This window comes from Alternaria metachromatica (assembly GCF_023757995.1).
Source record: "Alternaria metachromatica strain BMP 0045 chromosome Unknown scaffold_2, whole genome shotgun sequence".
Classification (NCBI taxonomy): Eukaryota; Fungi; Ascomycota; class Dothideomycetes; order Pleosporales; family Pleosporaceae; genus Alternaria; species Alternaria metachromatica.
In genome coordinates this window covers 1205062-1232860 of record NW_026055493.1, presented here as the reverse complement: position 1 = coordinate 1232860, position 27799 = coordinate 1205062, and the positions used below count along the sequence as shown (strand labels likewise).

Genomic DNA, 27799 nt, shown 5'->3' with positions numbered 1-27799 from the left:
ACAGGGTCTTTCACTAGTAATGGTAAACGTAGTATGAAGGTATTGAGACATTGCACAGTAATAAGTGGAAAAGACTGAGCGGCATATTCATGCATTCCTTCGCACAATGTAGAGTATCTCCGCTCTGCGCCGTGCGCATGTTCCAGCCTCAGCCATCCTCGAGCACAACGTCTCATTGATAGACGCGCCTAAGTATCGCAGAAGAAACCTCGATGATCCCATGATTTGTCTTTCCAGTTGCATTCTTGGGTTGGATCAGAATACTGAGGATCTTGTTTGAAATGTAGAATGTCACGACCCGGGCCGCAGTCAAGCCAGCCTGGATCGCCGCCTGTTGAGGTGTATTGACAGCCGACATATTTGCCTGGGAGGTCAAGGGGGAAAGTCATCTATACCGCGTAAAGTCAGCACCTGCTCAAAGTGAGTCGATAAAAAACGCAGATGATGCAAGTGTTCTGCAGACTCACCTCCGGCGGGAACAAGGGCTGATTGATCGGGTCGCCCTTGTAGTAGTATGGACCCATAGACTTAACAGAGTGGAAGTCTCCCTTGCCCCATCCCAGGTCGCAGAGTGGCACAGCAATACCAGAAGGGCCCTCGCGGAAGATGTAATAGTATTTCGTTCTATATCCTTTCGAAGATTCCTTCCTGAGAAAAATTTGGATGGAGTTCAGTTTTCTGGGGGTACGGATATGCTTGTACTAAGGTCAGTCTTGCTTTGTTGACGAGCACTGAAATGAAGTACTGACGATTGCTCCATCAGATGTTGCCATTGATGTACTGTTCGAGAGTGCGTGCGGGCTAGGTACCTCGAGAGGTGCCGCGATACCTGGCGCGACCAGATACGCGACAAGCCAAACGAGTAAAGGGAGCCACGACAACATGACGAGTGTAAGTTGGGCGGTTGGATGGCAGTAGCTTGATCAGGTTTTGTAAAGCAGAAAGAAAGTGCGGGTCAAAGGTGAGAGCCGAGTAGATAAGCGCCTAAGCTTATATTGGCGAAGGGCTAAGAATCGTGTATCACGGAAGTGTAAGCGGGGCAGGAGCAATCGGTGACCTGTGAAGAGTGAGCGCGCGCATCGAGGTAAGATAGACCTGTGTGGACAGTAAGCTCTTCCTCACCCGAGTTTTCCCACGCTCCCATGAGGTATTGAATTCGGGTAAACGATACACGCGATCGATCGTGAAGGATGCGCTCGTAGTAACAGATGCAAACCAAGACGTTGTGATTAGACAGAGCTTCGTCAAGCAAATACTACTCAGCTGCGATTAGATTCGACTCAGATACCGTACATCTTGTTCAAACCCCATCTTAACCAAACTTCAACACTAGATCGTTTCTTTGAACTCGCAATAGAAGCCACGGATGAACTTCCACACGTCACTACATTTTATCTCTGGATCATCAACCTGCGGATCAAGACCACCACAGTCCTTGAAGTGGCCACTGTCACATTCGATCCATGTCCTTTGAGCACCGTCGCTCTTGTAAAAGCATTTTGTTGAACCGCCGATGGTAACAGGGAATTTATCGTCAAACTGGTTGCGGGCATGACTTATTAGCATGACGCTGCATGCGCTACAATCCAGTATTGCGAGGCTTACCTGCGGTAGTCTGAACAGCTCTTCAGAGAGATTCGATGCCGCTCGAGGATGGGGGTGGGGCGGCCACCATCGGCGGATAGGCTCGAAGCTTTCCAAGGGCTTTGATGACGAAGGCTTGCATGGATCAACGGCCCTGCCTTGGGGACCAAGGTAGAGCATCCATTTCACATCCCCATAGTAAGATTCAAGCAGAAGCTGAAGAGACCGACGTCGAGATTCTGATCTCGGAACATGGTCCGGAATGGAAGAGAACGGTGTCGCGATGCTGGTAGTTGCAGAGATCGTCGAGAGGGTAGAGAAACCGGCAGTGGTGGACACCGACCCCATCAACCCTGTTATCGTGAGCGCGAGCTGAAGCCTCATCGTGGGCGGTAGTGTCCGGTAATCTCACACTGCTTGACGGCAGCAATGATCGAAGGTCGTTGATGTGAATGTCAAGTAGGCTATGATGAGACAGTTTTGTAAGAAGCGTGAAAGAACAAGATTCCTATGTCGAGTCAGGCAGTTTTATAGTTCGAAGAAGAAGCTCCAAGCTCCCGATGCTGCGTGGTAACAGACGTGATTTGGAGTCATAGATCCATAGTCATAGGGCATGACTGGATATCTTGCATGGTCTTAGCGTGAACCGCATCTGTGTGCATCTCTCTGGACCGCATAGTTCACCTTCAAAGCTGTGCAGACCGTGCTCTGCGTTGGCTAATCTTCGTTGACCGAATTGAACATCCTCGTGTCACACAAATTTGGCGCACCTACTGCAGCGTGGCATGGCTCGTTCATTCGTGATAGGTCGTGAAACATACATAGACTAGTCAAAAGACACTCGGCCCAAACCTCTCTCTTTCACCGCCTTGACGACGCCGTCCTTGATCTTCGCAAGAGCTGTTTCCCATGGCTCTTTCGAAAAGTTTTCGTCCTTTTCGGCCTCGTAATTAATGACGTAGTCGATCCATTTCACCATACCAACAGCCTTGCTGATGTCCTTTTCTTCCAGTACGACCTTTCTGAGATACTTGATCAATGCAACAATATCTTCGCCATACGGCCCTTCGTCAGTAAACTCGCCAATCCATTGCTTCATGGCGACCCTCAAGTCCGCCAGCGCCGAGAGTTTGTCAGTCGTGAAGGTCGGCTTTACAGGGCGAGGGACTTTGATCGTGGGTAGGTCTGTAGGCGCTTCGACTACCGGTGGAGGTTTAGACTTGCGTGATACAGAGGCACGGAAAGCGTTCATTTTCTCGGCTTTGTGTTGTGCGAGTACTTCCTTGCGAACGTCTTCGGGTAGCGCAGCGAGGAAGGCTGGGTCGAGGTCATCTTCCTTTGTTGGTTTGGGTACGGTGGGCGCTTCAAAGGCATCATCGCTTGGGCCGGCGGAAGTCTCCCTACTCTCACTTTCTCGTGCGGGGTTCTTGAGAGAGATGAAATTGGCCTGAGTAAGAGTTTTGCCGGTCATACTAATGGACTTTGCTTGAGCAGCGGCAGCAAGCATTGCAGATCTTGGTGGCCGACCTCTACCACGCTTAACAGGTACAATGGCTTTCTTCGCAGGAATACCTATGATTCTGTTCTTGCGTGGCGATTGGGGTAGTATCGTTTGGTCCGCGCCCTTTGGGCGGCGAGAGGGCGAGAAGGGAGTGATGCTGGCGTCATACTGTGCAAGTATCTCGGCACGAACTTCGGCCGGTAAAGTAGCAAGTATATCAGGATCGAGTTGAGACTGGGCTGGGAGTGCTGTCATAGCGAAAGGCAAAGCTTTTGTAGGTGTGCTAGGGTTGCCTCTCCTGTCTTCATTGCGCGCAGGTGTAGGTGAAGACTGGCGCGTTTGGCGCAGAAGTTTTGATCGAATATCCTCTGGTAGCTCGGCCAGTACTTTAGGGTCAACTTGCGAGGGCATGATGAACTGCGTGCCTAACATGTTTAGCGGGCGGCGTGAAGGTGTTGATGCATTGAGTGTCTGAGCGCCAAAAGGGACATGCTCTTCTCCTGACGAGGCTTTGGACTTTCGTGGGGTCTCGGGATCGTCTTGGATGGGGTCTTCCTCAACTGCTTTCGGGGCTCGCGCCACACGAGCTGTTTCCGCGTTGCCGACTTTGAATTGTAGTCGTCGCTGTGAGCCTTCGAGACTACCATCCGTGGCATTCTTCATAGGCTCAAGTTTTGTCATCTGTATGCCGATGCCTCGAAGCTCACCTGGTGTGAAACCAAAACCGCGCAGTATGCCTAATGCCTCTTTCGTAAGAATTTCTTTGGCATTGGTAGCGACACCAAGCGTGAGGCTCTTATTATGCGTGTCGCATTTGCCGTGGCCAAGATGCTTGGGAGGATCCAGAGGAGCGTCTGGAGAACGTCGCATAATCTTCATCGTGAAATGCTTGCCCTTTACCCTCCCCTTCAACAGTCTCTTCTGGAGTTCTCCGCATAAGCTTGCAATGAACTCATCAGCTTGCTCCTGGTTCTCAAAGCGAACGCCCCAGTTCACCTCGGCAGAAATAGACTTGCGGACGACTTGCTCCCCTACTTCTTCACGATCGATACCTCTTGCGTACTCGTAAAGCTTCTCTCCAGTCTTAGGCCCTAGTATCTGGACGAGCCTTTCTTTCGTAAGCTCGCGGATGTCTTTGACGAGTTTGACTCCATGGTCCTCAAGCTTGCCTCCAATTGACCAAGCGACGCCTGGGAGATCTTGTACCTGAAGTTGACCTATGAAGTCTAATATCTCTTCGGGTTTGATCTGGTATTGTCCGGCAGGCTTTGCTTTGCGTAAGGCTACTTTGGCTAGCAAGATGTTGCCACCGATGCCGACAGAAACGTTACAACCAGTCCTGGATCTGACTTCGTCGCGTAGGTTGAGTGCAATTTCTTCGGCTTTCGCCTGCTCGCGATAACTGCTGCCTTCGGAGTATTGTTTGCCATCACTACCACCACCAGCGATGCATAGGTTAGATACATCGATGAGCGCTTCGTCGATGCTAACACTCTGCACTAGACCACCGGTAGCCAAGATGGCATCGTAAAAGGCGCGGCTGGTGGCTTCATACTCGGGAAAGTCATAAGGCAAGATTTTGAGGTCTGGACAAAGCTCTTGAGCCCGCTTCATCCACATGCCGTTTTTGACACCAAACGTTCGCGCAGGATAGTTGCAACTTGCGATTTCGGACCCGCTGCCTTGGCCATGCGCAACAACCGCCGGCTTGTCTTTGTATTCTGGGTGTTTCTTCAAGCTGACAGCTGCGAAGAAACTATCAAAGTCCACGTGGAGAATATAGCGCCGAGCGCCCGGCGCGCGCTTCTGTTTGGCCCTCTGCGACGAGGTCTTCTCGCTCGCTAGTGCCTGCAGTTGGGACTTGAGATCGGCTTTCCATGTCGACAGATGATGTAGCCGTGATTCACGGTAGTATTGTTCGAGGAAATTCGGATCGACGACGGTGGATTTGCGAACCTTTGGATCCCGTAGAAGTATTGCATTGTGCTCCTCGGCAGTCAGCTCCCGGTTCTTAGGCTTTGGAGCGTCTTGTACCGGAGGCAGTTTCTCAGCTTGGTCTTCGGTATCGTCTTTTGACTCTGCGCGCTGGGGCGGAGGAGGGCTCGGGTTCGCATAGAGACAATCGTCGACCTCGTCCGGCACATCGTCTATATGGGCCGGGGCTACCGAAGGGCTGGTCTTGGGTGGTGTGACAAGCTTCGCAGCTTTGCTTGACTCTCCGGATCTGGTCTGGTCAGGCAAGCCCTCCGCTTGGCGAGTGGGTGGCAGATCCTCAATGTCATCGTCCGGTGTAGGAAGCCGCTGCTTCTTGTTCGAAAATCGCGCGCGCATGCTGCTACTCGGTGTCGGTGTACTAGCCGGACCGGCCTGGCTTCCCCTCAGTTGACTTGTGTACCAACTGGCATCTGTCTGGTCCCGGTAACCCCTTGTCTTGACATTCGCGGTGCTAGTCATGCCGCCCTTGTTGAAAGCCAGCACATTCTGCTTCTCGCCTTCATCCACTACTCGATACTCGCTCCATGGCAGCAACTTGCCCGCTTGTATGCTGTCCACGACCCACGCGGGCTTTACGATTCGGTATCTCCGAAACTCGACGACCTTCTTCGGCGTCAGACTGCTGGCAATAATGTGCGTGACCGTAGTCTTCCCGTCCAGATACTGCATGAAGCCGCCGCCGTGTTGGACTATGAAGGTGTGCAGATCGTTGAGCGATGGCTGCGTGTAGCCGTTGACATGCGCCACGACGCCCTTGAAGATTTGAGGTTTGTTGCCAGCCTGACTTCGTATGTCGGCATCGAGATTCTGCAGTTTGATCTTCTTCCGCCTGAAGTAGTCGGTAAAGCCGCCAAAGGCCGAGCCGCGGTACTCCTCTCCATCCTCGCCATCAAACTGGTGGCTGGCGATGCGCTTGCGGACCGACTCGGAGTTCTTCTCTAGGCGCGAGCCCATGGTGACAGTGGTGTGGTGGATCGAGAGCGTTCATCGGGGCCGGGGTCATGATGGGGCGTCGCGGAGGTGCGTCGGCTGCCGCATGTCGAAATCGGTGTTGGTGGTGAAAGGCGCGTGCCGTGGCGCGTTGAAGGACCGCGAATACGTCACGCTAGCGACGCTAAGTGGATCGTTCTGCCGGCGGTGAAAGCACGCTAAAAGAAAGCTGCAGGCCTTGGCGAACTTTTTCTACCTCTCGAAGTCGCTGCTCTTCAGTTTCTCGCTTTTCGTTATCATCCTGCTCTACCAGCTGTTCTCGAGCTGTGCAACTTCCTGAGCAACAAAAACGTGCGCCGACTTCATATTCTCAACAATCCCGTCAGCTCTCTCAGACATAGACTTGCGACCACTTCCAAGATGTCGTCCGCCATTCCCGTAGGCGTCTACGGACGTCGCATTCCAGCTGGAAACTTTCCCATCCTGGCTGCTGACGACCAGTCTTCCACTGTGAGTAGCCTTGATGCCCGGTTCTACCTGCTCCGCGTTACGAAGTTTTATGCGCCGAAAATTCGCAGTAAAACTCTGTCGCATGCGCAATTCCATGGCAAAGTACTGATAATGATTAGTTCCGCATCACCATGGCGGCTATCGACCCAGATGCCGAGCCTCAAATCGACGACGAGCACAAGCACCCTCGCGCGACTCTGAAGCTCATCCGAGTGCCCATGGACTTTGACTCGGACGATGATGATGATGAGGACTACGAGGAGGGTGACATCGAGGCTATCGCTGCTCGTCTGCGTGCCGCTGGTGCGCTCCCTGAAGCTGATTCGGACATGTCCGACTCCGACGATAGCGAGAGCGAGAAGAACGGTGGCCCCAGCGATCCTGCCCGGTCAAAGAAGGCCAAGCAGGCAGCCCTCACCAAGAAGCTGCAAGAAGAGCTTGAGGCCGATGAGATGGACATCGACGGCATGACCAACGGCAAGGGAAAGGCCAAGGGCAAGGCCAAGGTCACCGATGACGACTTGAGCGACGAGGACGACGAGGACGATGAGGATGAGGATGACGAGCCTGAAGAGCTCGTTCTGTGCACTCTCGACCCCGAGAAGGTATGCTTGATCATGACAATTCCAAACAGACTCCATCTAATACCTGCGTAGCACTACCAGCAACCGCTCGACATCACCGTCCGTCAAGGTGAGGAGGTCTACCTTTCCGTCAGCGGCACTCACGACGTTTACGTTACCGGTAACTACCTCGCCTTCCCCGACGAGGATGATGAGGAAGACGACGAGGACGATGGTCTCGACGAGCTCGGCTACGATCTCGGCTCCGAAGACGAGGAGCTCGACGGTATGGGAGAATCAGAGGATGATGAGCTCGATGGCATGAACGACCCCAGGATCACTGAGGTTGACTCCGACGATGAGGAGCCACCCAAGCTTGTTGACGCCAGCAAGAAGAGCAAGAAGCGCGCTGCTGAGGATGACGCTACCCTCGATGACATGATCAGCAAGACCAACGGTGATGCTAAGCTCAGCAAGAAGCAGGCTAAGAAGCTGAAGAAGAACGACGGCCAGGCTGTTGCCGGTGCCGCAGAGCCAGAGAAGAAGGCTGAGAAGGTTGATACCCCCAGCAGCGACAAGAAGAAGGTTCAGTTCGCTAAGAACCTTGAGCAGGGCCCAACTGGCTCCCCCAAGGTTGACGCCAAGCCAGAGGCAAAGAAGGAGGCCGCCAAGGGACCTCGCACCGTCAGTGGTGTTCTCGTCGACGACAAGAAGGAGGGCAAGGGCAAAGCCGCCAAGAAGGGCGACCGCGTCGAGATGCGCTACATTGGCAAGCTGAAGAACGGCAAGGTCTTTGACTGTAAGTTTCCGACGTTTCATATAGTACCACCTTGACTAACGAATACGCAGCCAACAAGAAGGGCAAGCCATTCTCGTTCAAGCTTGGTGTCGGCCAAGTCATCAAGGGTTGGGACGTCGGTGTCGCTGGCATGACCGCCGGCGGCGAGCGTCGTCTTACCATCCCTGCGGCGATGGCTTACGGCAAGAAGGGTGCTCCCCCGGACATTCCTCCTAACTCTGACTTGATCTTCGACATCAAGTGCATCTCGGTCGGTTAAGCGCGACCTTGCAAAAATCCACGCGCAGTAGGGTCCACTTGGTCCCGTCAGGATCGGATCCACTCCCATGCAGGACTCCGCCTGCCTGCGTGCGTTCGCGCCATTCTCATTTCCGTTTCTGTCTCTGTATCAACTGCATAGCGCGTCGTCTGAGATATCCGACTTGCATAATCTGGGGTTGTTTCATTAGATGTGTGCAAGGAGGAAGGATCTCTCAGTCCTCTTCGCCAATGTCTTTTCCATATGGCGGGTCTGTAAGTGATATAGCGAGGCGATGTTGCCAAAGAGCAAAGGTTCGCTGAGGAAGCTACTTTGAAAAGTTACACGGTGTTCCGGTTGAGATGTACGAGCGGTAGTAATACACAATCTTCAAGCAACATCCAGAACGCGCCATATCTGCAAAAGTGCCACATGATCGAGGTGACATGCTGCAACCCTGCTGTTCACATTTCGGTTCCGACGTTCGCAAACTCACGTCAGTCATTACGATAAAATGCAGAACCGAGGCTTCCGAGATTGCGAAGATTCTAGCGCTAGTGGCGGGCCATTCAGAGTGCGAGACGCGTGCACGAGCCCCAAAGACCCCACAGCGCTATAACCCAACTCCTCTTCATCTTCGCCCAACTCCAACGTCGACTCAAGCCCTCTGTTACACAACGATACCGCAACTACCTCAAAGAACAATCTCGCTTACGCACCACCGTCTTAGACACCACTACCTCACTACACCAATACCGAACCAACCGTGGCAATACTGTAGCAATGGCGATGACGAAACGAAGCAGTAGTAGTATGAGTAGTAATAGTAGCATTCATTCGTACTCGTCCGCGAGCAATGTCCGCGCTAGCTGCTACTCCGTAAACGCCGCTACTGCCAGCCTTCACGGCTTCCATTACTCCACTACCCCGTCTGCCGGGGCCGGGTGGTGTTCCTGAGGTCAGCTCGGTATGTCCACGCCTTACGTTCTATGTAGGTGGCACTACTAACATTCACAGGGAATTCCATCACCCCCTTCAAGTCCCCCCCTCGCCGCCAAAAACGCGTCCACCGCCCAAGGTGGCAAGGCGCGCAGAGGGGGGGCAGCATACACCATCACGGGAGAGTGTGAGAGACTCTTCTGCGAGACACTGCGATCTGTATTCCTGGGTGAGGGGAGCCAGCATCGCCAGAACTCGCTAGTGATGGGTATGCCATATGACAACACTACGACTGCAACCACCGCTATCACCAACGACTACGGTATTGATGCTCGTCGCTACTCGGACTCTTCGACTGACTCTGCTGCGCCTGAAATGGTGCGGTTCGAGGAGGAGAAGGGTGCGATAGCCGACTACATTGAGATGTGGGACTACGTTGGTGGCATTAGGTTCCGGGGTTTCGTTGCTCAGAAGGAAGACGAGAGGGCCATGTTCATCTTCTTCGATGAATCCGTCATCAACGGGGACTTGAAGGCTGGGTAAGTCAACATTCGCGTCCTCGGTATCGATATACTAACGCCCCACAGTCTCATGGCCCTCCTCGAACTCTGCGAAGTCGACTACTTCTCCTGCGATCGTCTCGTCCTGTGCATCGACCGCGACGTCGACCAAGCCGCTCTGGCCAACGTAACGAAGGATCTGGGCTGGATCGGCTTCGGCCTCACAACGCTCGACGAGTTCAGCCAGGGCGAAGAGTTGACAAGCAAGAAATGGTTGTTCATGGATATGGAGATATAAACGTGCTGAGAAGATGGAATGTGGTTAGGGTTCTTGGTGTCTGTCGCTACAACACAGCATATGGTCCGAGTTTCTCTTTTCCTGAGGAGTTCTGCATGGTGGACTGGGGCGTTGGTTCTTCTTCCTAAGTAGCACGCATGGAGTACGGTCGCTTGGAATGTGTATGGTTTCCTAGCAGGGTGTTCTGTCCTGACAGGTTCACAGTGTAATGCGATATTTGTAACCAGATTCTACATGCCTACTCTGACGTGCACCTCACCGTAAAGTCGGGCATACCTCTGTCAAGTGGATGATCTCAGGACCGCGGCTTATCATACGCCTTCAATTCAATTCTTCTACCATACTCCAAATCACCCTTTGGTGCGAGCCCAAAATGCGTTATTCAACCCAAGCGCTAGGATGATGAATTGCCGGTCTCACTAACACCGCCCTTCATGTAAGGATATTCACGAGGGATTGGCTTGTCGTCTGCGCCATTCTATGCATCGACAGTTGCCATCTCAGCCATTTCAGCATCAACATCCGCCGTGCCGCCAAACTCATCCACTTCATCAACCTCCATGCGCTCGACTTCGGCTCTACCTTCCAACGCGCGCATAGCTGGGTTATCAGTCCCACTAATGCCATGAGCCTCCTTCTTGCGCTGATGCGCCTCCAGATCCTCCAGCGACCACGACGAGTGTCCTTCTGTTTCCGCTCGGCTGAACGGGACACTCATATCTTTCAGGAAGGCCTTTGCGGCGCCTACAGCCTGGTCGATGGACAGCTTTGTGCTCTTAGCGTCGAGGCCTTGTTGCATCCATTTGGGGAGCTGGGTTTGCTTCTTGTTGAAGCGTTTGTCTGCCAGAACCATGATTCCGTAGTCGTCTTTACCGCGGATGACACGACCCAGACATTGGGCTGCGTGGCGCATGGCATCGAAGGAGAGGAAGTCTGCTTCTTTGATGCGGTATGTCTCTCTGAGGAATTCCAATCGCGCTTTTAGAATTCTGGATTCGGTGTATTGGTATGGTACACCCATGCACAGCACAGAGCGGCCGTAGTGGTGGTCGAAATCGATTCCTTCGCTGACCTTTCCTCGCGCGACGCAGAGTAGGACGGCGCCGCGGCCGTTGTTGCAAGCCGTGCGGAAGGTTTCTAGCGCGAGGGCGGTTTCTTGGGCGTCGGGTGTTTCGACGAGGATGAGTTTGTACTTCCAGACTGTATCGAGAATTTCCATCCCTTGCCATGCTGAGATGATGCTCTCCATGTAGAGATATGAAGGGAAGAATACGACTACGCCGTCTGGCGTCAGTTTGCAGAACTCGATGAGAAGATTACCGAAGTTTCGCTGCACTTGTAAGTCGTTGCGGTGTTCGAATTGCGATGTGACCTGGTTCTGGTCGTTACCGCGATCGACGATCATTGGTAAGAATGTCTTCCGTGTGAGTGTCATGGTGAAGGATTCTTGAACAACGGTATTAAAGTTGAGCATGCGTGGGTACATGTCTAGCGGAGACATGGTTCCGGAAGTGACGATGACAGAGTAGAAGCGCTCGAAGACGGGCTTGATGGCTATGGCCGCGTCTAAGCAGGTGAGATGTAGAACAGGGTTTGGTACTGTTGCCGTTGCTGATTCGAAGGGCTCGATGATTAACAGGAAGCCGGTCTCGTATGTGGCAACTAGCGTGGCGAAGGTAGCGACCTCCTGGAGCGGCTGGTAATCTTCAATATTTGTGAGTTCCAAGGTGCGAACAAGTGATGTCAAACGCTCGGCGCAGAATCTGAGTGGTTTTCGCTCGATGAAGGTCAAGTCTTTGCAATGTTTGAGGAAATCTGGTGGTGTGTCTGCGACGACGTTGAGAACCTTCATGCGCGTCTTGAGATACTCGATGAAGCGCTTGAGGAAGGCAACGAAGTGCTCTGCTCGCCGTATGTTACCGGGCACGGCTTCTGTGAGGAGATCGTCTGGTAATGCTGGATTCGCCATGAAGGCGTCTTCGTTGCGCGCTTCATCGGCAGCTCTGAGACCTTCGACGAGCTTTGCGTATTCATTTTGCAACTTGGTCGCGTCACTAGTCTTCATTTCTGTAATCTTGCGATCGAGGTTGTTGACACCTTTGGTAGCTTTCCGGAGTACATCTTCGGTAAGATCGATGCTGAGAGATTCGATGCATACGTTGTCGATGTTGTGGGCTTCGTCGAAAACGACAATGCAGTCTTTAGATAGTTCTTTGGAGACTCTGTCTGCGATCTTGGGATCTAAGAGGTAGTGGTAGGAGTAGATGATGACGTTGCAATAGGGCATCATTCTCCGGGCTGTAAAGTACGGACACTGTTTCTGCTGCTCACCATACTTCAGTATGCCATCGAAAGTCCATACACCAGCGGGTATGAGGTTGTGAGGTTCCAGAAGATCCAAGTTTTCATGGTACACGCAAAGCTCGACATCCTCGCCGCGCTCCTTCTTCTCCTTGACAAAGCCAGCAGTCAAGCTGCGACATCTCGCGTCTACCACGGTACCGCTCTTCTCTCGCTTGACGGACGGGTGTAGACAGAGGTTTTTCCGACTGGTCAATCCAAGACCCCGGAATTCTTCCTCGTAGCCCAGCTCGGTAGTGCGGTACTTCATCAGCGCCTTGAGTTCAGCCAATGCCTTTTCGATCTCGGACATGGTACGCGAACAGTAGATCAACTTCCGTTTTTCAGGGTAGTGCTGCTGATAAGCGACGATGAGCGAGAGCAGAGAAATGGTTTTACCCGTTCCTGAAGGCATCTCGAGGACACAGTGGCCACCCTGATCCAGGGTGCGCTTGAGATCGCACATGTAGGCATATTGCTCTGGATATACTCGGGGATATGGGAATAGCACGGGGAGGTTATCGATGTAGAACCTCATGTTGATGGTCCACCGCCCGCGCGGATTTTGTTGTAGCGGAGGGGAGTTGGGGGAAACGAAGAGAAGTTGCGAGTGTGCGTTGCCTCCAGACGAAGTTCGGTCGCGGTCAGCGCGACAAGACTAGCACGGATTGGGTCTAGGCAAATCGCAGGGATGTCCCACCATCTTCCGCTACCCACAGTTGGTGCCGTCATCAAGCAGAGCCGCATATTTCGCGTAATCCGCAAGCCTCTGCCATGGTGACTGACGTGCGAGCGTGTGTTTCTTTTGTGTATTTGGATACGTAGCTGCGGCTGGCTTTCACTTGTTTCATCGCCTCAAAGACATCCCGCCTACCTCTCCTCCGCCCTCGACCCGGAGTGACGCAGCCCTCACCCAACCCCGCCATGTCAAAGCGTGCAGCAAAGGCCCAGGCGAGCAGCGCGCGGGCGGCCACGACCTCTTTCGGCGCGTTCGGCGGCGCATCAGCAGCCTTCAGCGCGAGCACGTCGCCCCTGTCCTACGTATCCGAGCCCCCAGACCTCTCCGCCATCTCGGACCCAAACGTCGTCGTCTACTTCCGCAATCTGTCCAAGAAGGACAGCACCACCAAGGCAAAGGCGCTGGAGGACATACAATCGTACATATCGTCACTGCAAGAGCCAGTCGAAGAGGGCCTGCTCGAGGCATGGATCAAGATATACCCGCGAACCTCGATCGACAATGCGAAAGCCGTTCGCCAGAATGCCCACCTCGTTCACGGCCAATTCGCCGTATCCGCCGGCAAGCGCATAGCTCGGCACATGCCTAAGAGCGTGGCAGCCTGGCTATGTGGTCTCTATGACAGCGATCGATCCGTAGTCGACGCGACGCAGACCTCGCTCCGACAGGTCTTCAACACGCCCGAAAAGTTACAGAGCATTCGGAAGGTCTACCAACAACCCATACTAGAGTACTGCCGCGATGCAGTGGACAAGGAGAGCACGGCGACACTGAGCGACGAGCGGATAGTCAGCAAAGACGACGCCGAAGCTAAGTATAGCCGCGTCATTTCGGCGTGCATATCCTTACTGGGTAGCCTGTTGGCCAATTTGCAGCCTGAGGAGCTCTCCAAGTACCACACTGACTACGAGACTCTGATTGGCGACAAGAAGCTGTGGCAATTTGCTTCATACAATGACGCTGGCATACGGCGGGCAGTGCACCGTCTTCTTAGGACATGCATTGCGAAGGAGGATGCTGCTATCCAGGAGAATCTCGATACTCTGAGCAAAGCCTACTTGGCTGAGGGGCTGAACTCCGATCAGACTGGTTCTGTCGGTGATTACGTCGAGTCTCTGACCCTTCTCACTTCCAAACATCCCTCCGTGTGGACCACCGACTACAAGAGCAAGACTGGGGTAGACAGACGCCTACGGCAGTTCCTAAAGAAGGGTTCTCAACTAGGACCTCGTGATACCTGGGCCCGCATACCTGAGCTGTTGAAAATCATACCAGAAGAAGTCCTACCACAATCCAGTACCGACTCCGCGGAGCTGCTGAACGCCCTGCATGGTGGCATTATCCGCAAGGACGAGCCAAAGTACAATCACGAAGCGGGGTTCAAAGCGTACCTGGAAGTGGCTGGTTATCTGGTTCAGCGACTGAGTGATGAGGACAAGACCAAGCTCCTCCAGGAGATGGTGCTACCAATCATAACGCAGTACTTGCGACCGAGGCTAGAGACCTCGCATTGGGCTGTGCCTTCTAATGCTCCAGATCTGCTTTCTAAAGCATTAGGCATTGAAGGAATGGCCGTTGTGCTAGAAGAGCAATGGCCTACTTTCTCACAACAATTGATCGATGCCATCAAAACCCTGGCCCCCGAGCAGTCGAAAGACTACGAGAAGTCTCAAACGAGCGTCATTCATCACGCCACACGCTTCGCAACTATACAAGACCAAGCGCTCACGATCGGGAATTTGGCGAAGCTACAATCTGTTCTTTCCCAAGCTTGCTCATCAATAGTTGCGGAAGCTCTGGAAGTACTCAAGAACAGAAACGGAAAGCCATATGGCGCAGCAGGCACCATCGCGGTTTTGCCGAAACGAAATCCTAGCTTGATCTCGTCTACCCAATCCGAACAAGACCTAGAATCATTCATACAACAGGATCTCCCAGGTCTGGTGCTATCTCCTTCGTCTTCATACCTGATCGACATACTATACACCAAGTCCGATCGCGCCTATTTCAAAGACGCATGGAGCGCGTCGCTTAAGACTGTTCTCAGAGAAACAGACTCTCCGGCGAAGACCAAGGCGCTTGAAGCAATTCTTACCTCTTCCAGGATTCCGCCCTCCTTCGATCTTGCAACCTCGGACCCTGAGTTGCAGAAGTACATTACTGCGAACGTACGCGAAGCTGTAGAAGGTTCTACCGAATGGGACTCGTTCAACCGTATGCTTCAATCGCCAGCGAAAATACTTTCCCCAGAAACAACAGATGAGATCCTCGCTTACATGACGGAAACCCTCTCGATATCGCACCAGGCTCCGTATTCATTGCAGGGCCTACGTCAAATAGTCAAGTCAAACCCGCCGATGCTCCGAGAATTTGTCGCCAGTCCTCAAGGCTCCGGCCTTTTGCAAGGCCTACTTCTCGCCTCGGAGTCTCCAGATGATGAAGTGGCACAGGGCGCCAAAGCCGTCAATGCTTCCATTCAGACAATACTATCATCCGGATCTGATTCGAAGCAATCTATCTACAATCTCATTCAGCAAGGGCTGCGAGACGCGACGCCCACATCGGTCTCGGTGGAGACTCTGGTTGACTTGGCAAAGCAGTCTGTCAAAGCTGGTGGTGACTGGAACGAGGCTGCTAAAGTGTTCCCAAGCATCGACGACTGGAATGCATCTCTGGAGCCATTCCTCAATGCTGTACCGAAGTCATCTCTGGCTATCACAAATCCCCTTGGTGGCGCCGTATATCTTGTGAAGGATGGACAGATGCCCTCCACGATCAGAACCATGTCCCGAGACGCCGATGGCTACTCTCCTGCATACAGAATCACGCAATACGTGGCGAGGCTTTTCAAGAACCCCGACTATTTCACCATGGACAAGCTTCCTTCTGAACTTCGGGCTGCCTATCTCCGCAACATTGCGATCGCTGTACAACTTGCAGATGATAATCTTGGCCTCGCTGGCGCGAACGGTTTCTGGGCGCACTACAACTCAGACGTTGAAGCCGAGGCCATGACCTTCATCACGGATGCTCAAACTCTTGTGACACACGAACTAAAGAGCCTTGCTGCGACGTGGTCGAAGGATGACGTCGACGCTACGCTGTTGTCCTGGGCCAACACACTCTTGGAGAGCATAGACGCCAGCGCGACATCTCCAGCTTACTATCACGCACGAGCGTACGCTGTCATAATCGCTGATGCCATTGAGATCGCTGGTTGGAAGAATTCACAGACTGCTCAACTTCAGGAAACACTCAAAACGACGCGAAGTTCAAAGAACGCCCTCCAGCTTCTTGCGTTGCTGAACGCCTTCAAGGAGCCACTGTCATATGCAAAGGCTTGTGAGCGCATGTGTAATGAGGTCATCGCCGATCTGACAGGTATCGATGCGCTGCAAAAGTCGCAAGAGGCACTTCAGCAGCTTGTTCTATTGAACAGTGTTATGGGTCAGGAGGGGATCTTAGAAAGCATCGCCGGTCCTCGTCTTATGCGGTTTGTTCAGCATGTGGTACCGTGGCTGCAAGAAGACGCACTCTCGCGTCCTGTCAAGGCCGAACTGTGTCGCGCGTTGACAATATTGCTTCCATTGGTCGGCGATATGTACGGCGAGCACTGGGCTGGCATCTTGGGTGCACTTGCCGGAATCTGGGCGACCACGAAAGAGCTGGAGTCAAACGAGTCCGGCATGGATAGCCCGATACCTCTCGTGCACGCATCCCTAAAACTATACGCACAGCTCCGAACTTTGACGCAAGCCGAAGAGCCCAACGACGATCTTCTCGACGCTTGGAAAGAAAATGAGCAACCAGTTGCTGATGGGCTTATCAATATCTTGAAGCATTCGCAGCACTTTCCGGATGAGTTCCATCAACCACTCAAGATGGTTAATGATGTGCTGGCGCGCCAGATTTCCAAGGTGTCGCTCAAGCATCTGGAGTCCACTGAAGAACTTTTCCCTCTTCTTTACGTTGAGTCGCAACCTGTTCAGCAAACTGCCTTCGACATCCTGCATAAGCAAATTCCCGCAGCTCAAGAGCAGATATCTATCGATGCGGCATTGGAGAAGACTACCGCGCGTTTACCCGAGGAGTTGCTATCTCTGATCATCGACGCGCCTACGGTTGCAGCGATTGCTGACGCTAACTTTGAACGCAGTGTGCCGTTGCCGTTGCGCGGTTACCTGTTGAGCTGGTTGCTGGTATTCGATCACCTGGAACATGCATCCTTCAAGGTCAAGAACGACTACGTCGAGCACATCAGAGAAGGTGAATACCTTCCAGGTCTGCTCGATTTCATGTTCGACTTCCTTGGCCACGCGCACAACAAGCCGGTCGACGTCTCCAAACTTGACATCACGATATACGAAGCAGATGTCGAGCCTCCAAAGCGCGATCTGCAGTGGCTACTTACACACTTGTACTTCTTGTGTCTGCGCGACGTTCCATCTTTGACAAAGACCTGGTTCAAGAGCTGCAAGTCGCGCGCCATAGTCGTTGCGCTCGAGCCTTGGACGGAGAAGTACGTGTCACCACCTGTGATTGTGGCCGCCCTCAACGCAGTCAACGCATGGTCAGAGGAACAGGCTGCATCTGAGCCCGATTCAGCATTCGCGGTCAAGGTCGTTAACCGCGCACGCGAAATCACCGCGTCCTACGTTGTCGACGAACAAACTATGGCGATGAGGATCTCTCTGCCTGCCGCATTCCCTCTCGCAAATGCCCATATCGAAGGCCTGAATCGCGTTGCCGTCAACGAACAGAAGTGGCAATCATGGCTGAGGACTTCGCTGGGAGCTATTACGATCTTCAACGGCAGCTTGATCGATGCGCTGACCACATTCAAGAGGAACGTCGATGGAGCGCTCAAGGGCCAGATCGAATGCGCGATCTGCTATAGTATAGTCGGATCCGATCGCAAGTTGCCTGACAAGAAGTGTCACACTTGCAAGAACTTGTTCCATGGCGTTTGTCTGTTCAAGTGGTTCAAGAGTAGTGATGCCTCGAGCTGTCCACTCTGCAGAACTAGCTTCAACTATGCATAGACTAGAGGGATCGATCACGTGTGGTAGACTAAAACATCATTGGCAAGAGGTAGATAATACAAGAAGATCAATTTTCGGAGTCAGTTTCCATCATAGAAGGTGTTGGTGTTCCTGCGCATAGCATGAACCTCGGCTGTACCTGAACTTACCCCACATCTACGCTACAGTATACCGAGCTGAAGCTGACAGTCGCCCAAGCTTACTCATAGTTTGCATCCGTAGACTAACTCATCTTCATGCGTATCTTCATACTGCATCTTAACATTTAACAATCTTTTGCCACCCGACCAACACCATGCCACCCACCGCCCCCCAACCCACGCTAGAGTTCAACTACGACATCTCCTGCCCCTTCGCCTACATAGCCTCGACACGCGTCCAATCCCTTGCTCAACGCACGCACGCAAATCTAATCTACAGACCCGTCCTGCTAGGCGCCATCTACCGCGCCACATCCGCCCCGCAAGGCGCCGGCGGCTCCGCCTCCGATGTCTTCAACTCCGCCAAAAAGGCCGTCACAGCACAGGGTATGCAGCGCACACTACGCAGATACAACATCCGATACAACCCTCCGCCCCAGCACCCCCGCAAAACAGTTAATGCACTACGGTTACTGTACTGTGTGAAAGATCAGGAGAAGAGGAGGCTGCTTACGGATAGGTTTTTCCAGGCCTACTGGGTAGACGGCCAAGATGTGAATTCCAACACAACGCTTTTGCAGATTGCGAGGGAGTGTGGGGTGCAAGGGCTAGGAGAAGAGTGTTTCGCCGATGTGAACGCGAGGAAAGAGTTGGAAAAGAGTACCGAAGAAGCGATCCAGAGAGGTGCGTTTGGTGTTCCAGGCTTCTGGATCCCGGATGCGTTTTGGACGGGGGTTAGTGGCGAGGAGAAGAAAGGGAGATTCTTTTGGGGACAGGATCGTATGCATTTTGTTGAGGCGACGTTAAATGCGCTTTCTTCTTCCGAGAAGGGGAAGCAGTGGAGTAGCGTCCCTGGACTCAAGACTTTGATGCCTCGCTGCGTACCCAAGAATGCTCCTCACGGTCGTGTCAAGCTCGAGTTTTGGTTCGATTTCAGCAGTCCCTGGGCGTTTCTGGGGTACACGCAACTGGAAAGACTGAAGAGTAGTTTTGGTTCGGGACTGGAGGTTGTTATGAAACCATTCCTGCTCGGTATTCTGTTTAGAGAGATCGGTGCGCCGAATCTACCAGGGTCGGCGGTTAGTCCTGCGAAGGCGAAATGGTCGAGGCAGGATCACGCGGACTGGACGGAGTACTGGAACGCTGTCAGTGCGCAAGATGGGGGTCGACAGGTCAAGTTCCATTGGGCCGATACGTTCCCTATTCGGACGCCGACTGTGTTGAGGGTTGCTATTGTGGAGCCAGCGACTACAAATTTATTGTGTAAGTCGCGCTTTCGTTATGTTCTAGTACGCCTTGTACATCTCATGCAGCATGCTAATCAGGCACAGTCGAAGCGTGCTGGTCGCACAACCAAAACGTCTCGGACGATTCTGTCCTCCGCAGTGTTCTTGACGAAGGCGGTTTCAACGGTGCTGACCTCATTGCGCGGGCGAACGATCCCGAGATAAAAGCCAAACTACGAGCTTTGACTGCGGAGGCTAAGAACTTGGGTCTTTGCGGCGTACCTACGTATCGTGTGTTGAGGCAAACAGATGCGGGCGAGTGGAAAGCAGTTGGTGGATTGGTGTGGGGACAGGATGAGATCAATGTTGTAGAGGACATGATCGCTGGGTGGAATCCAGAGAGCTCGAGTGAGGTTGCTGAGGTGGCAAAGGGAGAGAAGGGCGCAAGTGCGAAGTTGTGAACGCGGCATATGGGCTGTCCCGGGGAAGCGAGAGTATCGCAGCCTTGACAGCTTACTGGCCCGATATATGGCTCACGAGACATCAATGCATGGAAGAGATCTGTTTGTGGACAAGTTTGTCACGATCAAATTATCGTGGTGTACCATGGTTCATAAGATAGGTACATACACATGTCGTTAACCAAAAGCAAACCGTTACGCCAAAACCATGCGCCTTTCCTGGGTATCAAAAGTGGAAGTGTATCTATCTTTCCGGGGTATTTGTTCGTTTCTCGTGTCGAGTTGTAGCGAAAGTATAGCAGATCATGCTCGAGTGCGTGCGTCTTGTGGATGTAGAAGGGTTGACAAGCTCATGCTGACAAGTCGATGCCACCGTAAGCACGGCGCTTCCTCCTCTTGCTCGCAAGTTGGGGGCTCCAGATGCCGCTGAAGAGGTCCTCGCATTCGTCTTCGTCCTGCGAATCGAACTCGATGTCACCTTCCTTCTCCAGCACCATGCCGTTGTCTTCCTCTTCTACGCTCTCGTCCCATTCCGCGCCTTTGACGACTCTCTTGGTCTCCAGTATGAATTTGCCGACCTTGTACTTCTGAGTCTCTTCAGCAGCATCGACGTACTTCCATCCTAGCACGGTACCACAGCTGCGACAGCTGATATCGGACACGGTATGCGCACCCGTGACGAGCTGACGAGCGTGGGCTTTGTGCGTCAAGGTGTTCGGTAGGTCGCCCGCCTTCCAGCCTGTCGCTGACATGTCACCACCAGCAAACGCGCTGGATGCCGATGGGGGTCCTACAAGGTATGCGCGGCCATGACGCCCAGTGAACCCTTTGCTTATTATGGCCGACGTGGGGATGAGGTCAGCTAGGCACTTCTGACAGCGGAGATGTGAGTTCGGTTTGGCTGTCAAGAAAGAGGTCGGCAGGGGTGGAGACGAGGACGGAGATGTGGAGGCGGTCGAGGTGCTGATGGCAGAGCTTCGGCGTCGGCGGAAGGAAAGGCTAGGGAATAGGTAGAGAGGGAATGGTTGCGTTGGTGAGCTCGGCATGGTGACTACAGAGGATTGGTCGGAATATTAGTGGTGGTACAGTGATGCGACTATCGCCTGGCGCTATGGGAAGAAATGTTATTCGAGGTCTTCGGACGGCTGATCTATGAGGTCTCGCTTTTTGCTGCTTGGTGGAGATCGTGACGTGAGAATGGTGTAGTTGTGCCGCCTGATGAACGTCCGGCCGGTGTTGGCTCAAGTAGGGTGAAAAGAGTGACTACGCGATTCGCCAGTGAGCGGCAACGAGGCTCTTTATCCTTAAGCTCGGGATAAGCAAGAAGCTCCCGGGGGAGGCTGCCCGCACTTTGAGGCGTGTCGACGCGAAGGAGCAGATGACGCGCCGAAGACGGATGCGGAAATGTCGCGATAAGCGATAACGGGCGCCACAGCCGAGGAGGCGGGGTGGCGAGGCAAAACAGATGTCGCACCTCAGGCTCTCGACATCGACAGGGCAGACAAACTGATGCGTTCAAACTTTTGGGTTCAGTATTTAGCAGACAGTAAAAGTGCTAGCAATAATATATATAGTGACTATGGCGGTGAGTATCACGTTCTTGCGATCATCATCCGGCGAAGGGTGCAGCCAATACTTATGCGACACCAGATCATGCGACCATCAAACCCGGGCGTGTCGTCACGAGGTGCGCTGGCGCTCTCCGATTGTGCCCGGGCAGTACTTCCACTACATTTGGTCTATTGCATCCTTGCAGTATCCTTGCCATGATTTACAAATACTGGTATCTTGTTTGACCGGCACTTGCCTAATCACCAGCAGACGCGCCGTTGGTCTTGCCATGACCGCTGAAATCATCGACGCCTTATGACCATCTATCGTATAGCAACCAGCACACTTTATGCTGCGATTTCATCGCTCCCACACGGTTTCAAGCTTTGGTGTCAGGATGTCGACGACTATCGACGAACGTGAGACTCGGTACAGCTTCCCAGCTTCGTAGGCGCGATTGCCATGATCAACATGTTTCCTGGCCTGCTGGGTTTCGGCACTTTCTGAGCAAGGTTGAAACCACCAGGCTACAAGGACCGAACAATCGCGAACTCAAAATGCAGTGTTTGGCGATGGGGTATTCTACCAGAGTGTTCACATGAGATTTTGTATTTCACAGAGGCTGCTTAGCTACCTCAGCTCGATAACTATGTGGTTTCATCACTCCACTCAAGAGTGGGTATTCTCTGAAAGCTACTTTCATGTTTGGGTCCTTTTACGGTGCCATCAAACCACGAGTTTGCTAGATCGCTGACCGCTTGATCGACAAATGGTACAGAATAGCAATCCAGACCTTATACATCTGCCCCATCCACGCATCTCAATCAACTTCTCGTGTTGAACCAGAGTCAATGAACACGATGGATGTCGCCGCGCGAATAGAATTCGAAGAACATCTCAAACTGTTAGACCATTCAACAACCCGCATCAACCGAGTATTGTTCGAAGTTTTGCAGCACGTTGGACTGCAACTCCTTGATCTTGACTCAGTACACACGGCAGAAGCTCAACCCTTGCTTACATTCGTGGTTAGTCAATTCCTGAAGCCAAATGAATGCAATGCATGTACTGACTTTGTACACCTGTTTCCAGGCTAATCATGTCTCTTTAGACAATCTAGATCAAGGTTTAGCGTCTAATTACTCATCTGAAGTGAGAACGGAGATCGCTTCTCTCTCTGACGGATGGCCGATGTTGCACCGGGAAAGGACCAGAGACTACTATCGAGTCTACACTGCAGATGCAGCACTGTTCGCTCGGACATTGGCGTATCGCGCCGAAGGTCAGCCCTTTTTCAAGCTTATTGAACCTCCCCGTTTCAATTTAGACATCGACACATTCAAGGAGTCCATCGCAAACCCCTACCTCGCGGCCCGAATACTATGGCTAAAGCAACGTCAAGCTAAAGGCAAAGAACAGTATCCAACCGAAGGGCATTATCGTGAGCTTACATTGGAATATGGAAGCTTACGCAAGGGCCTGAGCGATCGGATGCAAAAAGAGTACCTCGATGAACAAGGAGGTCGAAGCTCTACGTGTCTGGAGTGGTACCTTTTCACCGGTATGGTTTCATACTTGACCTGTTGTCGGTACAAGCAAGCAGGGTTCATTGGTGAGTTGGATGCAGTGCTGGATGAGCGAAGCGTTGCTCTCAGCGAAACTTCATCTTATGACGGGAATGACAACGAGGCCACAGAAGACGAGAACGATCAAAATGCTGATGAAGACAACGACAATATGGAGGGCATCGTACCATCCGACTCCCAAGACAACGGCCATGACTCTGACACGAGCAGGGAGGTCTCACCTAGTAAACGACCACCAATCTACCCAGCGGTATCGGACTTCACCACACCTTGTACCGAAGAAGCAATGGCAGCGAGTGATGAGACCGACCGCCGCTGCTATGCCTGTTATTACGATTACAGAGTGTCCTTCTCGCATTCGAACAGAACCGAGCCAGCTGTCCGTACTCCCTGCGGCCACGTTCACGGTATCATCTGTCTCAAGAAACACCTGAAGAAAGGCAGAGCCACTTGTCCCGTATGTCGTGGAAGACTGTTCGGGTTTGATCAGCGCCTTGATTCCCATGAAAGCGGCATGTATGTTCGTCTGGTGCAGGCTATAGATGGCATCGCCAAGCTAGATCCGGCTATCGATCGCTATCTGTTGGAGGGTCAGAAAGAAACACATAACTTCGACTTTGCGGAACTTCTCGGAGACCTCTTCAAGCTTTGTGCGCGTACTATTACTTGTCGGTCTGAACTGCGAAAAGCGATTCCTGTCGAAGTCGCATCGGAAGGGTTGTAAGCTGGCTTGTAGGAAGACGCTGGGTCATAACGAGATGGACATGAGATGGACGCGTCTTCCGAGGATGCATGGTAAGTAAGCAATGGCAATAACCTCCATAGATTATGATAGAACGTCTTCCCACAGTTTGCAGACAACCGCGGCTCGCTTGCGAACCAGAATGCGGGTTTCTATGACCTCATAACTACACACATTATGACCAGAGGTCTAAGTCTCCTCTTCACAGTGACTTCCCTTCATAATGACATCAGAATACCCACCAGAGCGATACACTAACAAATATGTCTCTTGCGATGTGAGACTGTTACTAGTTATAAATCGACGCTAGCTTTAGCTCTCACGAATGAGAGAAATCGTAAGTATAATATACTGCGGACACCGACTTCAGAGCTACTGTATTGTGAAACAAATCTACCAAAATACACATACTCAATAATACCACAGTGATGTAAAGTCTCCTATTCGTTTCACGGAACACCCAGATTAATCCAAACAGTTCCACAACGAATAGCAACTGCTTGTGTAAACATGTCCCTTGGTGAATTTAACCGACATAGGAGAACGTCTCCTCCACCCAACCGGTCATTCCGTCTCCTCCCCTTGCTTGTTGTCGCCAAAGTGCCGAGTAAGCTTCCATCGCCGCCATACGCTGTTCCATCGCCGTGATTTTGGCTTGCACATCTGCAAGCGTATTTTGTTCTATTTGGTTCAGTTCCAACCCCCAACTGATCTTCCCCTGGAGCATTGCCACCTCATGTTGTATACCAGCCTGTGCTTTGATGGCCGTTGCGTGACTGCACCACATGAGCCCTTCCAAGAAGTCGCCGATGAGCAGACCTGATTGCCTCAGTTTTCCCCAAGAATGGAGAATATAGGTGAACTCGGGTGCCGCTGAAAGCAGGAACCCCGCCGGCTGAATACCAACGTCATGTGTCAACTGATAATCTGCACATATAGATTTCACGACTTCGACATGTTCTGCGAGGTCCATGGCATTCTGAAATACCTCATATAGGGGTTCGGCCTCTTGATAAAGTGTTCCATGATATCCGAGTCGAATAGTGATGATTGCATTAGATCCACCGATACAAAGTTGAGGGATATGTTCCAGAAATCGGAGCAATGGGTGCAGGTTATCCCATCGGAAGCTAAGGTGAAACGTGCCACACTTGCCGCAATGAACGTCCCCAATGTTACCCATGAATATACTGGCATCGTCGGCCGTTGAGAGTCGATGGAGTACGGCTGGGGTAAAGATTTGTCTGTGCAAATCGTAAAGCCTGAATGTTCCACCTTTTTTGCCAAAGGTTTTTCCAGCTGGTGCATCAGGGTCCAGTAACGATCTAGCGCCTTGCTCAAGACTGTGGAAAGTATTTTTCAACTGTTCTCCAAACGGCAGGCTTCGGTAAGTCAATTTTGCGGTCGCTTCGTTCAAAGGCTAGAAGTGTGGATTATCTCCTGGCTCCACCGGTAAGGCGCGCTTGTAAAGGCCTGGCTGTATCTCACGTACATCCCGAACACAGTCGCGCCATCGTTTGCAAACCCGCTCTACACGTAGTAGATCGAAGATGCTGAGATGGATGAAAATTGTGCCGAGGAGCTCAGGTGTGGCCGTAACTTGCAGTGTAGCCGGGCGCGTGTGGATGCTTGGGTAGGTCATGATGAGAACAGAGTTGTTGATAGAGGAAAGAAGGAGTCAGCGAGGTTTTGTACAAAGCGGACAAACATGTTACAGTGGTGACTTGATTGTGTGCGACGACATTGAAGACTCGCTCATACTACGCGTCGAGTAAACGTTTGGGCTTGGTCGAATTCAGGATCAAGCGTTTGAGTTACCAGACTCACAGGAAAATGTTTGCAGAGGGACACCAACGATCAGGCGTTCGCGTGGTCACGAATCAACTGTGACCAAGCGAAGTCTGGAGTGTGAATCTCTTTGCTCCAAGGGACCAAACGACAAACTACAAGTCTCTGACATCTTATTGTAGAGCATCTAGGCAGGAAAAATTGATTTTTTTATGCGAACCGCTTGCAACCGTTTGTTGGTGGTCGAGAAGGAGTCAAGAAGTTGGTGAGTTGCCCGGGTCGAAATCCAGCCTAACTGCGCTAACCCAAAGCCCGCTAGTGCTCGGACCGGATGGCAATTACGTCACCACTGCCGTCCATACCTCCTTACTCAACGCCATCGGTAGCCAGACCTCTCACGCGATTACCACGCGCAGCAATCGCACTGATCCTCCTCTAGGTCGTCGCATGGGCACGGAAACCAGCAACGTGTCACACCCTCCACACGGTCTTCAAGCATTTTCGCTAGATGCTTTAGGCACTGCTGGCTAACAGTGGGGAAGAGGCTAGGGCGAAGAGTACGCTGATTTGCCAGCAATGAGAGCTACGGATCGGATCAGATGAGGGAAGAGTCGGGGGAAGAGATACAAGTTGGACACGCACGAACATAACAAGAGAGAACAAGAGAGTATTTGTATTCGGTCATGTGAGAACAGACTTCGTTTACTCTATACGAAGCAGACACTCGTGTTTGCCGTTGTGACGCGGATCTCGATATCTCAGTGGGAACGAACTTGGTTTGGCCATGTGACACCAGACTCTGGTCTACCGAGACGAACGCTCAAAATTGAAAGAAAGAAGATAATGATCCATGATGCGAGAGTTCCTGCTCCTAGATACAAGATCAGTCGCTGCGATCTCTGGGCGTATTCGTTACCTCAAACACGAGCTGCTTGGTCTTCATCCAGGTAACCTTCCTGCAAGCAGGGCAACTCCTCCTGTGCCTCGTCGTACAACTGAGCGATATAGGCCTTGTCCTCCTTCCATGTCTCAGCATATATTCCACTTATGACATAAGACTCGTTGACAGTCAGTACCTTAGCGCGACCGCGTGTAAAGGTCAGGTCACAAAATCGCAGAAGAGCGCGTAGCACTTGCCCCAACTTGAGGCCATCTTGATCACGAATAATGGTATTCCCCAGACCCACGGGGTCGGGACCTTCGACGCAAGACAGAATGAGCCTTGTGCACACGGGCGCCATGAAATGATGTTGAAGAATACCGCGTTGCTTTGCGGTTTCGTAAGCGTCGCTCACAGCCCTGGCAAACAACGCTAGAACGTACACATTATTGCGGCCAGCCATGCGACCCTCAATTTCGTCCAATGCAGGCCCCATTCGGTAATCTGCACTTCCGAAATTCCCAAGAGCGAAGCGAAAGAGCAGTTCTGAACCATAGCCTCGACCGCAGATTTCGTGGTTGTGTAGGAAGCGGAGAGCTGGATGTAAGCCCGAGGCAGCGTATGGAGGGTGAAGACGCCGGCAACTGTCGCACCTGAACGCATGTTGCCGAGGTGTTAGAATGAAGAAAGTTTGAAGGGAAAACGTGTATTTAAATTTCTCGGACGGATGCCATAGACGTTCCCGTTGCAGCTCTCGCGCCACGGCTGCGATTACCTCATCCTCGCCTGCCTCGATTGCGTCATAAAAATCCCATTCCATGCGACGAATCCCCTCTAGGGCCCATTCCACCTCCTGGTAGCTCAGCTTGCGAGGATACGTGGACATGATCTGTGGCAAATCTGGGTAATGTGGGTCTTCGTCATGTGGAATTGGGACGGGAAGCTGCCACAAGCGGCGTTGAATGCTGGGTGTTCCGTCGACGATGGTCTTTAAGACCTTTGAAGTTGCTCGAACATGAATTAGATCGTGAATATCCGGCAAACGGTTCAGGATGTTTTCCGTGAGCTCTGGTATGGCCAACGCAGTTTGCGCAATTGACTGTTGTGACGTTTCTTCGAGTTGTAGGTCCATAGCCACGGTGTTATCATGTGCTGTAAAGGGGACTTCGGGAGGGTTGGATAATGACTTAGAAGTTCTTACTTCGCTCCAAGGATGTTTTAACATACTAATGAGGAACAGAAGTTAGGGGCATTTTCCCTCTGAGCTGACAGCAGCCCATCCTGCCCCGACCAGTATTTCACTGTGAATACACACCGCCAAAGGTGAAAGCGCTAGAGTCAAGTGTGCGCATTCCTGAACGAATGTTTATTGCCTACAGTGTATTTTAACATTGTACAGCGTTGATTGTTCCGTGTCTCTGATCAGAATGAAGCGAATGATATGATC

At 52.3% G+C, this 27799-nt stretch overlaps 9 protein-coding genes across 9 annotated transcripts; 5 read left to right on the top strand and 4 right to left on the bottom strand.

Annotated features, from left to right (window-relative positions):
- Positions 1-2410: 2410 nt before the first annotated feature.
- J4E83_001237 (uncharacterized protein) lies at positions 2411-6034 on the bottom strand (the record flags this gene model as incomplete). The annotated part of the gene is made up of 1 exon (XM_049328194.1): positions 2411-6034. One exon carries the CDS (start codon positions 6032-6034, stop codon positions 2411-2413), a length of 3624 nt encoding a protein of 1207 aa, XP_049192712.1.
- A 396-nt stretch (positions 6035-6430) lies between these two features.
- Positions 6431-8141, top strand: J4E83_001236 (uncharacterized protein; the record flags this gene model as incomplete). The annotated part of the gene is made up of 4 exons (XM_049328193.1): positions 6431-6520; positions 6640-7125; positions 7177-7882; positions 7933-8141. 4 exons carry the CDS (start codon positions 6431-6433, stop codon positions 8139-8141), a joined length of 1491 nt encoding a protein of 496 aa, XP_049192711.1.
- Positions 8142-9323: 1182 nt separating this feature from the next.
- J4E83_001235 (uncharacterized protein) lies at positions 9324-9857 on the top strand (the record flags this gene model as incomplete). Its single annotated transcript, XM_049328192.1, has 2 exons — positions 9324-9598; positions 9647-9857. 2 exons carry the CDS (start codon positions 9324-9326, stop codon positions 9855-9857), a joined length of 486 nt encoding a protein of 161 aa, XP_049192710.1.
- A 478-nt stretch (positions 9858-10335) lies between these two features.
- On the bottom strand, positions 10336-12735 carry RAD15 (DNA-dependent ATPase of the nucleotide excision repair factor 4 complex; the record flags this gene model as incomplete). Its single annotated transcript, XM_049328191.1, has 1 exon — positions 10336-12735. The coding sequence occupies one exon, from the start codon at positions 12733-12735 to the stop codon at positions 10336-10338; it is 2400 nt and encodes a 799-aa protein (XP_049192709.1).
- A 386-nt stretch (positions 12736-13121) lies between these two features.
- Positions 13122-17978, top strand: J4E83_001233 (uncharacterized protein; the record flags this gene model as incomplete). The annotated part of the gene is made up of 1 exon (XM_049328190.1): positions 13122-17978. The coding sequence occupies one exon, from the start codon at positions 13122-13124 to the stop codon at positions 17976-17978; it is 4857 nt and encodes a 1618-aa protein (XP_049192708.1).
- A 295-nt stretch (positions 17979-18273) lies between these two features.
- On the top strand, positions 18274-19805 carry J4E83_001232 (uncharacterized protein; the record flags this gene model as incomplete). Its single annotated transcript, XM_049328189.1, has 2 exons — positions 18274-19381; positions 19450-19805. 2 exons carry the CDS (start codon positions 18274-18276, stop codon positions 19803-19805), a joined length of 1464 nt encoding a protein of 487 aa, XP_049192707.1.
- A 350-nt stretch (positions 19806-20155) lies between these two features.
- Positions 20156-20557, bottom strand: J4E83_001231 (uncharacterized protein; the record flags this gene model as incomplete). The annotated part of the gene is made up of 1 exon (XM_049328188.1): positions 20156-20557. One exon carries the CDS (start codon positions 20555-20557, stop codon positions 20156-20158), a length of 402 nt encoding a protein of 133 aa, XP_049192706.1.
- A 1963-nt stretch (positions 20558-22520) lies between these two features.
- On the top strand, positions 22521-23666 carry J4E83_001230 (uncharacterized protein; the record flags this gene model as incomplete). Its single annotated transcript, XM_049328187.1, has 1 exon — positions 22521-23666. A coding segment is annotated over one exon (1146 nt), but the record flags the coding sequence as incomplete, so codon positions are not given.
- Positions 23667-26389: 2723 nt separating this feature from the next.
- Positions 26390-26799, bottom strand: J4E83_001229 (uncharacterized protein; the record flags this gene model as incomplete). Its single annotated transcript, XM_049328186.1, is given in 2 exon segments — positions 26390-26784; positions 26796-26799. The coding sequence occupies 2 exon segments, from the start codon at positions 26797-26799 to the stop codon at positions 26390-26392; spliced, it is 399 nt and encodes a 132-aa protein (XP_049192704.1).
- Between the last annotated feature and the right edge of the window lie 1000 nt (positions 26800-27799).